This window comes from Lithobates pipiens, unplaced genomic scaffold, assembly GCF_037356315.1.
Source record: "Lithobates pipiens isolate NorthernLeopardFrog02 unplaced genomic scaffold, aLitPip1_a1.2 Scaffold_16, whole genome shotgun sequence".
Lineage (NCBI taxonomy): Eukaryota > Metazoa > Chordata > Amphibia > Anura > Ranidae > Lithobates > Lithobates pipiens.
The window spans coordinates 617,244,981-617,257,703 of NW_027507748.1; the positions used below are offsets into that span (position 1 = coordinate 617,244,981).

The following is a 12,723-nucleotide window of genomic DNA, read 5'->3' on the forward strand; positions in this document are numbered from 1 at the left end:
AAAAGTAGACAGGATTAAGACAGCATCTATAAAATCCTCTACCAAGGCTTCATGTACACTACAGCTCCTAAACTTGAGTTTAGGAGCTTTGTTTTGTTTTTGCCAAAGTTCCTAAACTTAACTCCATAAAAGCCTGTGTGTCCATGCATACCATAGGCTTTTAGCAGAGTTAGGAGTTGCTGCAATTAGGGGAGCTTCAACCTCCCTCACCTGAACGCAGAAGAATCGCGTTCAGAACAGGAAAGTTGACCACCGGCCACAAATTGTGGTGTCATTTTGCCGTGTTTTCCTGTGGCCAAAGTAGGCTATATGTACATAAAGCCTAATGCAAAAGCTTTAGCGGAAAGCCTGAGAACTGACAGCTCACATTCATTTGGCACAAACTCCTTTTAACATACTTCAAACGCTTGCTGAAAGCAGATTTTATATTTGTTGACCAAAGCTCAGACACAGACGTCACAAGATTGTGACAATTTATTTTATTATATACTGTAGCTATACAGGAAAAATCTCATAACAATTCACTATCAATGGGATTACAAAAGTAATCAGCGGGATTAATTTGCAGAAACAAAAAGAAAAAAATTGCATTGATTTAAATTTTCAACTGATTTTTTTTTTCCAGTTTTATATATATAAAAAAATAATCAAAGCAAATACAGTCCCAATTAGAACCACCAGACAACCAACAAAAATGCACTACAATATTATTTTATTTAGTTACAGAAGACTCTATATCAGTACAGTTTGAAGAAAGAAATTTTACTTAGTCCTATTTACAAATTGTTATCTTCATGTTTTCTTTTTTTTTTTAAACTGCTCTTTACAAATTTAAGGTCAGATCAGTATGAACAATACGACCGAATGCATACAAAGCATTTTGTCAAAGATCTCATAATGACCAAAAAAAAAATATTAGATTACAATAAAAAGATGCAGACTGTCGGGAAAAGAAAAAAATACATGGAACATGATTAACTTTTTGACACCTTCATCCAGTACTGTATTCAGAACGCTAGGTCAACCTGTGACTTTACATGTTCCATAGGCAAAAGCGTTTATAGGTATATTGATCTATTACACTATGCCAATCTATTGTTAGATTCTATAATAATGCATTTTATATATTTTTTTTATTAAATATATTCTACACATATTTGTAATTTCAACCAGGAAGACTTTTCTCCCTAGTGGAAACAATATAAAAACGTTTATATATTTATTATTATTATTTTTTTTTTTTTTACAGTTTAAAATGAAACGTAGCTCCATGCTTTAGTGCTGTGCAAATTCAATATAGTATATCTTTAAATTATGTGAATGAAATGGATAAATTATGTTTTTTCGTCCTGTCGAAATTTTAATACCCTTGCAAGCACTAGTACGAATGCCGGTTACGTAAAGGAATAAAAACAAAGTTCTGTTACTATGGTAGCGAACAGTCTTCTTAATATCTTAGCATGAAATTGGACACTAGATTACGGATGAGTCATTTCTTTGTCACTGAAAACATCACGGTTGGATATTAAAACACAAAGTTGATTAATAAATGACATCTGCTAATATCTCTGCACATTAATAAAGGCTTATGGACTACAGGATACTTGACCCTCCCATATTAAGGCTAGGAAAAGCACTCCTCTCATAGGCATGGTACAGGTGCGCATGCAAAAAAATGCTTGAGAGAGAGAGAGAGAGAGAGAGTGCACAGGATAGTACGTTAGACATTACTCCGGCGCCCCCTGCAGAGTGCTTTCAGTTTACAGGCACATTTAAACTTTGTTCCTTGAAAAGAAACCATATTAATCGCTCTCCTGATACTACCACGAGCCGCTAAGGGCAGTAAATATGTTAGGTAGAAGTCTTCCCAATAATACTTAGATTTCAGTCTGATTTGACAGCCTTGATTTCCAGTGTTACTCCTCCTGTAGGTTGTTGTATTAATATGGCTACAGCTATCAGATGCTGAAGACTGGCTCAAGTGCAATCTGTGTGTGGGCAGCCTGAAATCATTGATTCTGGTTTGTATTGTTATGCTGCAGCAAGATTATGATCATTGTTGTAGAAGAGAACAGACCGACTTTTTCCCCTGGAGACTGAGTGGATTAAAATATGGAGATACTAGACATACTATAAAGTTATTTTGTGGGTGGAGGGGGGAGGGAAATAAGAAAACCAAAAAAGAAAAGTTCTGGTATGAGAACATCCTTAGTCTCTTCTGATGAAGATATTAATGAGAGTTTATGTAATCAGTCGTTTAGACAGGATGACAGGGTGTTCTAAGGTTCTCTGAAGCAATGGGTCTCCTCTATTCCAGCAGCATGAAAGACAAAGACTATATTACAACACACGTCGTAGACACGTCATTTACAGAATTACACAGCAATTGCTCTCTCCGGTCTTCTCGCGGTTTCTTTGACCTGCAAGAAAAGGAAAGCAAAGTCAGAGTCATCATCAAACCCACGTGAATAAATAATGGTAGTAAAGGTTCTATTGGTAAAATATTTTTAAATATTAATAAAACAGCTCCAGGGTTCAGTTTGTTTATCCAAAATCAGAGATCAAACTTTTCTCAATTACCACATCTTACTATAAATTACAACAATGTTAAATGGTTTGAACAGAATTTTTTTTTGATAAGAGTAGGGAAGGGTTAAGACTCAACATTTTTGGGAGGGCATGGCCGAGTGCAGCTTGTGAGAAGACACAAATCTGTGCTCTGGCTGCAGATCCTCTCCCCAGCCAATACACAACCCGTACTAACCCATACAGCCACCCGCACCTCCCGCTGATGTCCTTTTATGCAGCCTGCATATATGAGATTACGTTCTCTTTAGGGAATCTATTATCACTTGCATAACTGATATTTTGAGGCGTGGTGGGTCCTCCCCAAAATGCAGTGCTAGACATTCCAATTTGCTGGATGTACTCTCAAAAATTTACACTTTACAATGTATATGTATTTGGATATTGATTCATCCTGTTTAATTTAGAGTGGTGCATGTATGATCTTTTTTACTTTTACTGTGTTTGTAAGCTCTAGAACGTTCTGCCAGTTTTCCCTGAGGAAGTGGGCTTTGACCCTGCGAAACGAGTCAGAGCCTTTTGTGAGGATTATGCCACCCTACCATCTGGGGATCTGTTCATCGTGAACTGGCAATACATGTTACTTCAGTTCTTTTATAATCTATGAGTGAAGTGAATTTTCACTTGTGGTGTGGTACCTTCAAAGTCCCATTAGTTTTCATTTTGTTAGGGATTTATTTTTCAGTTTCTTATATAAAAGGGAGGTACCAGTAAACTAAAGTATGTTGTTGCACCTATGCCCTTAATAATGCGCATTTAAACATGATACCAAATTAACATAAAATCAACGTGACTGGGATGATCCTCAATATCCTTGATTATACAAATAAAAAGTGGGTCATATGTTAAAGCAAAAATTGAAATACAATACGAACATGCGTGATCAGCGTGGCTAAAATATTCCTGAATGCACTTACATCATATCTTATATAGTATATAATACTGCCCAGTGATAGAAAATGCATATGAAAAGTAAATCAATGACAAAATACTGATGCAACTTAACAAATTGTCCTTTTAATAAAGCCATAAAAGGTGTAGTATAAAGGTGAATCCACAAATCTGTACTAAAAAGTGCTAGCGCTTCAGTGTCTCCCACCACCTCTCATCCTATGCGCTCACCTCCTTGCAAAAGTATTCACCCCCTTGGCTTTTTACCCATTTTGTTACATTACAGCCTTTAGTTAAATTTTTTTTAAATCTGAATTATATGTGATGGATCAGAACATAATAGTCTAAGTTAGTGAAGTAAAATAAGAAAAATATATACAATTTTTCAGAAATAACAAAAACTGATAATTGGCATGCGCGGATGTATTCACCCCCTTTGTTAAGAAGCCCATATAAAGCTCTGGTGCAACCAATTACCTTCAGAAGTCGCATAATTAGTGAAATGATGCCCACCTGTGTGCAATTTAGTGTCACATGATCTGTCATTACATATACACACCTTTTTGAAAGGCCCCAGAGGCTGAAACACCTAAGCAAGAGGCACCACTAACCAAACACTGCCATGAAGACCAAGGAACTCTCAAAACAAGTCAGGGACAATGTTGTTGAGAAGTACAAGTCAGAGTTAGGTTATAAAAAAAAATTATCCAAATCTTTGATGATCCCTAGGATGCTTCCTCCTGAATCTTTGCCCACATGCTACTTCCACCCGAGACATTAATGACTCAACGACCGCCGTCAGTGCAACCATGGGAAACTGGTGTTCCGAGGAACCTCCTACCTCCATAAGGGCATCAGTGGGTGAGACGTGACCCTGAGGCTCCATAGGGAAGACCTGTAGTATAAAGGAACTTTGGCATCACTAAGGGACACCCCAATGGCCAGGGTAACTGTCAGCAGAGAGGGAGATACACAAGGACCCCCAAAGACTCATGGATCTAGATTATCCAGCCCAGAAGTTGATTGCAGATCTTCCAGGAGAAAATGCATGGAAGAAAGACAAAAAGTAAAATTTGCTAGGACCAAGAGCCTAGCAAGGAGCTAGGTCCTTACTCCTGACTAGACAAAAATAAACTGAATACCTAGAGCAGGGAGAGGATTATATACTGACTGAGGACAGCCCATGGGCGTAGCCAAGTGTTTTTTGATCTGCTTAGTCCTACTCCAGCAGAGGCGATATAACCCAATGGTCAAGATTAATGAGGCGCTGTATCCATTGATGAACGAAAGAGAATATTTTTTTATTATTATTATTTGTCTTCAGTTATACTTTAAACAAATATCTCCTGCTACTGTAGCAATATAGATGGGAATCTTGCAGGGTCATATTTAGAAAGTTCATATATAGCCCCTGAAATATCAACAATTGGTTGTATACACACACACACACACCGATTGGCTATTACATCATTGCCACTGACAGGTAAAGTGAATAACATTGATTATCTCATTACAATGGCACCTGAGAGTGGGTGGGATGAATTAGGCAGCAACTGAACATTTTGTCCCTGAAGTTGAGGAGTTAAAAACAGAAAAAAATTGACAAGTGTAAGGCTTTAAAGTGGATGTAAACCCTCCATATACACCCAGTGATAGGAACAGCTTCAGAAGATACACAGGGATGAAACAAATCTCCCAATATAAGTTTTACATGTATATCTTCTGTCGTCACCTTGATATATTGTTTAGAAAGTTCCTGGTTCCCCTGTAGGAGGAGATCATTCCTAGACAGAGACTGAGAGAATGTGAGAAAGCTGATTGGAGGAAAGGCTCACACCCTCCTCCCCACACACACAGAGCTTGCCTGTGTATGGTTTAGCTGGCTACTAATCTATTTCTAGCAATCTCCTCTGATAAACACTTCTATCTCTGGGCCCCAGAGTTTAATGGTGCAGAACAAAGCTACAAGACAAGGAGCTTTGAAGAAAGATAACACTACAGATATATGTGCCCAGCTCACATTTCATGAATCGGGTTGACATCCACCATAAGCATCTTTGACAACAGCCACCTTATAAATGGCTAGATGACCGGATCAGAGCATCTCCAAAACTGCAGCTCTTTTAGGATGTTCCTGATCTGCTGTGGTCAGCACCTTCCAAAGTGCTCTAATAAAAGGAATATCAGTGAGCTGGTGACAGGTTCATAGATGACCAAGGCCATTTAATGCACAGCAGAAGCTGGCCTGTATATTCCAATCCAATAGAAGAGCCACTGTGGGTCAAACTGTTGAAATGGTAATTCTGGTTTCAATAGAAAGGTGTCAGAACACACAGTGCATCGCAGTTTGATGTGTATGGTGTTGGTAAGTGGCAGACTGGTCAGGGTGACCGCACTGACCCATGTCCACAGCCAAAAGCACCTACAATGGACACGTGAGCATCAGAGCTTGACTGGAGCTATTGAAGAAGGGGTCTTTGAGGTGTTGATTTGGCCTCTTTTCAGTCTCCTGTGTGAGGTGCAGAAACCTAGTGATTTGTGAAGATAAGATACAACTGGAAAAATACTGTTTGGGCTTTACATGGGAGTGGAGTATTGGCTGTCTATACTCAGACAGGCCCCCTATGTGGATGCAAAATACTGAACCTCTAGCGGATTCATGATATAATATGGAATGACTAGTCATGGTTATTGGCAAATATTTTAAACTGAAGAAGTGGTACTTAACTGCGAAATGCGTTATTGAACAAGCACACTTGATGTCATTTCTTTTACCGGATTTCATCTATGGACCAAGAATTGTATAGGTTTTTAATGCCATATTAAATTTCTGTGCAATTAAATTCATGATGTTTTGGTGTACCTTGTAAGTCTATATAAATACCAGTAGGCTACCCTTGAACACCCATTTTCTTTTTTCTCCGTCTTTATTTTTGGGTTGGTGACCTCTCAGTACAGACATTTTTGTGACACCTGCAAAGATACCACATCATAACCTCAGAGGTCTAGTGGAATCCATACCCATGTTGGTCTCATAAAAGATCCCACTGAATGTTGTAACATTTCTTTTCTTTGTAAAGTTGGCACCACAATGCCTACATCAGTTCCTGGGAGGTATTAAGCTTCAAGCTTTCATTGACCTGGGACAGGCACAAAAAAAATCCCTCCAAGTCCACTGGGTTTAAACTATAGTAGCACAAAATGTTATTCACCCTACTCTGTTAAAATCTGTTGATATCCCAGAAAGACACGATGGATGCCAAATGCTATTCCTCAGATGAAAGATAAAAACCGATCTGAAAGCAAATCCTCTGGGCTCAGGAGAAGGTTTTCTAAATGTCATAAGTTCAGGAATTAAAGAGCAAATCAAATCATGCAGAAAGCATCTAAAGCGTGTCTATGCTTCCACATGATAGAATTAAAAGCATGAACCAAAAGCTATTCTGCCTGCATTTTGGTAAAGCTATACAATGCTTGGGTGGGCTTTACAATGACTCATATTAATCCAAAATGTTGCTTTGGAATGATCAGGGGTGTGAATACTTACAGTGTACAGAGACTCAGACAGTCAGACTTGGGAAGCCATAGCCTTAACAGAACTGGGGGATATACTGTACAGAGCGCACTGCTTTCAACGTAAACCTACTAACGGTGAAGTGCTCCTTACCAAATGTAGACTCAAAAAGTGCATATAAACGACAACGTTCATACATTACATAATCATAAATCATGTACAGAAAAAAGTAAAAAACGTGACAACAAACCCATTTATCATCCAATTACGTTTAAGTAAAAAAAAAAAAAAAAAGTGAGAACAGTCCCATACATCAACCAATTAGGTTAGAACATCCAATCAGATTGTAAGTGTCCAGTAAAAACATCAAAGTTCATGCGCCACAAGTAAAGGTAGATCTTTTACCATGGACTATCACAAAAGAGTGTCATCCACATGCCCAATCAGGTGTCTCCTCATTTGAATGCGATGGACAATCACATAGGCAACAGGTCAGCATCACTGAGGTTACATCTTGATATTCCACAGCTCTTGCATAAAAAAAAAGCTCAAGATATATGCAAAGAAAATCCAATAGTATAGTATTGCCAGTGACATTTTAACCACTTCAGCCCTGGACCATTTGGCTGGCCAACGACCAGAGCACTTTTTGCAATTTGGCACTGCGTTGTTTTAACTGACAATTGCACGATCATGTGACGTGACAAAATTGACATCCTTTTCCCCAAAAATAGAGCTTTCTTTTGGTGGTATTTGATCACCTCTGCGGTTTTTATTTATTTTTTTGCGCTATAAACAAAAAAAGTGTGACAATTTTGAAGAAAATGCATTATCTTTTACTTTTTGCTATAATAAATATCCCCCAAAAAATTATATAAAAAAATGTTTTCCCTCACTTTAGGCCGATACGTATTCTTCTACATATTTTTGATAAAAAAATAAAATCGCAATAAGCGTGTATTGATTGGTTTGCGCAAAAGTTACAGCGTCTACAAAATAGGGGATAGTTTTATGGCATTTTTATTAATACATTTTTTTTTTTTAATAGTAATGGCAGTGATCTGCGATCGCAAGGAGCTGTGATCAGTGTCACTAAACAGAACAGGGAAATGCTTGTTTACATTTCCCCGTTCTTCCTCTCCGTGAGACAATTGCGGGAATCCCTGCAATCCCACTCACGGAGCTTGCAGCGCGCCCGCAAGCCGCTTCTTAAAGGGCAAAGTACAGGTACAGTAATATGCCTGTACGTGCCCTTCTGCCGACGTATATCGGCGTGAGCCGGTCGACAAGCGGTTAATAAAGGGGGGGGAGGAGCAACACTTACGCAATGCGCACATACACAAAGTATTTATTCAGCATGCATATACACAGTATAGATCTTTCAGCTCAACCCCAAAACATTATATATATTTTTTTTCTAACACCCTAGAGAATAAAATGGCGGCCATTGCAATACTTATTTTCACACCGTATTTGCGCAGCGCTCTTGCAAGCGCACTTTTTTTTGAAAAAAAAAATCACTTTTAAATAAGAAAAATAAGACAGCAGTAAATTTAGTCCAATTTTTTGTTATATTGTGAAAGATAATGTTGGGTACCAATTTACTCGGCATAACATCTCACACTTCAAAATTGCACCCGCTCGTGGAATGGCATCAAACTTTTACAGAAGAGGTCTAGGGCTAGAATTATTGCTCTCGCTCTACCGATCGCGGCCATACCTCATGTGTGGTTTGACCACTGGTTTCATATGCGGGCGCTACTCATGCATGTGTTCGCTTCTGGGCGTGAGCTTGTCGGGATGGGGCGCTTTTTTTCTTATTTATTTTACTTTATTTTATTTATTTTTTCACAGTTTAAAAAAATATATATAATAAAATTGGGTCACTTTTATTCCTATTACAAGGAATGTAAACATCCCTTGTAATAAAAAAAAAAGCATGGCAGGTCCTCTTAAATATGAGATCTGGGGTCAAAAAGTCCTGAGATCTCATATTTGGACTAAAATGCAAAAAATAAATAAAAAAATTGTCATTTGAAAAAATTACAACAGAAAAATGTTCCTTTAAGAGGTATGGGCGGAAGTGACGTTTTGACGTTGCTTCCGCCCTCCTATGGTATGGAGACGGGTGGGGGCCATCTTAGCCTCACTCATCTCCATACCCAGGACATGACAGGTCCCAATCGCCTCCGGTAAGTGGCGGGGGGCGTGGGAGAGGGATGGCACCTCTCCCACCACCGATAACGGTGATCTCCCGGCGAATCCGCCGCGGAGACCACCATTATCGTAAACACGACCGCCTCCTATAAAGATGGATCTCTTGGTTGTGGCAGAAGCTGCTGCCGTTACCGAGATATCCCTCTTCAAAGTGCCGACGTATATATGTACAGGAGGTGGTTGGCAAGTGGTTAAAAAGTATTCATACCTCTTGAATTTTTTTTTTTGTCATGTTACACCCAAAAATGTAAATATATTTATTGGGATTTTATGTGATAGACCAACACAAAGTGGCACATAATTGTGAAGTGGAACGAAAATGATAAATGGCTTTCCATTTTTTTTTAACAAATACTGGTATGTGAAAAGTGTGGCATGTATTTGTATTCAGCCCCCTTTACTCTGATACCCCTAACTATAATCTAGTGGAACCAATTGCCTTCAGAAGTCACCTAATTAGTAAACAGAGTCTACCTGTGTGTAATGTATTCTCATTATAAATACAGCTGTTCTTTTAAACCCTCTGAGGTTTGTTAGAAAACGTTAGTGAACAAACAGCATCATGAAGGCCAAGAAAACCACCAGACAGGTCAGGGACAAAGTTGTGGAGAAGATTAAAGCAGGGTTAGATTATAAAAAAATATCCCAAGCTTTGAACATCTCACGGAGCACTGTTCAATCCATTATCCAAAAATGTAAAGAGTATGGCACAACTGCAAAACGACCAAGACATGGCCATCCACCTACACTGATAGGCCGGGAAAAGAGCATTAATCAGAGAAGCAGCCAAGAGGCCCATGGTAACTCTGGAGGAGCTGTAGAGATCCACAGCTCAGGTGCGAGAATCTGTCCACAGCACAATTAGTCATGCACTCCACAAATCTGGCCTTTATGGAAGAGTGGCAGGACGAAAGCCATTGTTGAAAGAAAGCCATAAGAAGTCCCATTTGGAGTTTGCGAGAACCCATGTGGGGGACACAGCAAATATGTGGAAGAAGGTGCTCTGGTCAGATGAGGCCTAAATTTAACTTTTTGGCCTAAAAGCAAAAAGCTATATGTGGTGGAAAACTAACACTGCACATCATCCTCAACACACCATCCCCATTGTGAAACATGGTGGTGGAAGCATCATGTTGTGGGGATGCTTCAGCAGGGACAGGGAAGCAGGTCAGAGTTGATAGGAAGATGGATGTAGCCAAATACAGGGCAATCTTAGAAAAAAAACTTGTAAGAGCCGGTTCACACTGCGGGCGATGCGAGGCGACACGACTCGCCTCGCCGCGCTCTGGCAAGTCGCCCCCGTTCTGTACAATGGAACCGTTCTGAGAGGAGCGACTCGAGTCGCTCCGACTCAGAAAAAAGGTTCCTGTACTACTTCTGGGCGACCTCGGGGCGACTTGCATTGACTTCTATACAGAAGTCATCTGCAAGTTGCCGCTGAGGTCGCGGCAGGTCGCGGCGAGGCAAGTCGGTGTCGCCTCGCCTCGCCTGCAGTGTGAACCGGCCCTTAGAGTCTTAAACAGACTTGAGACTGGGGTGGAGGTTCACCTTCCAGTTCCAACAACCCTAAACATACAGCCAGAGCTACAACGGAATGGCTTAGTTCAAAACACATTAATGTGTTAGAATGAACCTGTCAAATTCCAGAACATATAAAACAAATGCAGCACTCTATGGGACCAGCATGACTAACTCTGCAAATTAATATGCTAAACAAAGTTAGTTTATTAGACGAACAATAAGAATAAAAAAACACAACTGTCAAATGGTGATGGGATGATGAAATTATATAATTTCCACGCTACAGCGGGATCGACATCTGTGACAAGCCACCGGCTTCCTTATCCTGACCCTCGCATCTCCATTCTGGCGGCTTTCCTTGGAGATCTGGCTACCCACTTCAGGATTGAAAGTTGAAGCACACCGGTGATATTAACCCCTTGTCATCCGGAGTTCCTTGTGGTATCGTAAACAATTTTTCACAGTACATCAACAATGGCAATGGGTTTTTATATTGCTTTTATATAATTTCATCATCCTATCACCATTTGCATGGGGCTGCAGTAGAGAGCAAAGGTGATGCTTCCTGTATCGCTACTGTCAGAGGCGGCATACATTTGGTATTACAATGCCCGTGACAGGAGCCGGCGCTATACAGAAAGCATCGGCTCTACTGCCTCTAGCACAGGCTCCATTCTTCACACTGATGCTGGGGGACGGCAGGTTGGGAACCCATGATCTGGGCCTGCCGACCTGCCATCCCAGAGGGTGCAGCGGGCACCTCTGATCTAACCCAATTGGTTGACATATGGATATATTCCTAGCACAAAGAGATACTCATATGCAGCCCCACAGAAAAAAAGCCCAGTCTAGTGAGGCTGCATATATGCAAACTACTCCTTTGTGTGTGTCTTTGCAGTTACTCCATGAGGAAAAATGCAAGTAACTGCATATTGTGTGAACGTGCCCTTAAACAAATCCTTACAATTTTTTTTTTTTTTTCACAAGCAGGGCCCCCCTACTCTAAATGTATTGTAATTGCACTGCCTCTCTATTTTGTAAAACACTGTGCATATACAGTTGTGCTCAGAAGTTTACATACCCTGGCAGAATTTATGATTTGTTAGCTATGGGCACTTCTTGTGCACCTGCATATGTGAACTTATATCTGGGTGGTTGGGAGAGATATGTCCATTCTTGTGACCAATTGGCTCCTTTTTTAGAAGACACCTTACTTTGGTATCAATATTTGGATGATCTATTTTTGGTTTGGACAGGAACAAAGGATAGGTTATTACAATTCATACAGATTCTGGGTAACAACCATTTCAATTTAAAGTTTACGTTTAATTTGGATTCTGAAAGAATCTCTTTTTTAGATTTACTAATTATCAAACATTCTGATGGTACTCTTTACACAGACCTTTTCCGGAAACCCACGGCAGGGAACACTCTCCTGTATGCTACCAGTGCCCACCCGGAACCCCTAATACGTAGTATTCCCTTTGCGCAGTACCTGCATTTACGCAGAAATTGTACATTGGATACAGACTTTAAACTACAAGCCGATGCGTTACGAAATCGCCTCCTATTGAGGGGATACTCCTCGACATGTTTGAGGAAAGCATTTAATAGAGTAACTTCACGCTCCCGCAATACGTTATTGCATCAACGACCCAAAACCACGGAAAAAGATTCTGTCAGATTTATCACAACCTATTCTGCCCACCACTCAACCCTTTGGGATATTTTAAGCAAGAATTGTCATTTCCTTACTGACCACCATATACTATCCAAACTTGTTCGATCTACCCCAGAGCTAGTATTCCACAGAGCTCGGTCTTTGCGAGACCATTTAACCAAAAGCCATTATACTACACAATCCCCGATATGCTATACCACTCGAGGCACATATAAATGTAATGAGTGTCCCCGTTACCCATGGATCATGGAAGGAAATAGATTCACGTTACCCAATGGTGAATTACGGCGTCCACTTACTTTTTCTAATTGCA

At 39.9% G+C, this 12,723-nt stretch overlaps 1 protein-coding gene across 2 annotated transcripts in view; it reads right to left on the bottom strand.

The window, feature by feature from the left end:
• Positions 1 to 464: 464 nt before the first annotated feature.
• Positions 465 to 12,723, bottom strand: part of UBL3 (ubiquitin like 3) — a 222,597-nt gene continuing 210,338 nt past the window's right edge. For both annotated transcript variants that reach the window (XM_077484083.1, XM_077484084.1), the window contains one exon: positions 465 to 2,420. In XM_077484083.1, coding sequence (XP_077340209.1) covers positions 2,368 to 2,420 — 53 coding nt within the window. In that variant the 3' untranslated portion in view covers positions 465 to 2,367. The remainder of the gene's footprint in view (positions 2,421 to 12,723) is intronic.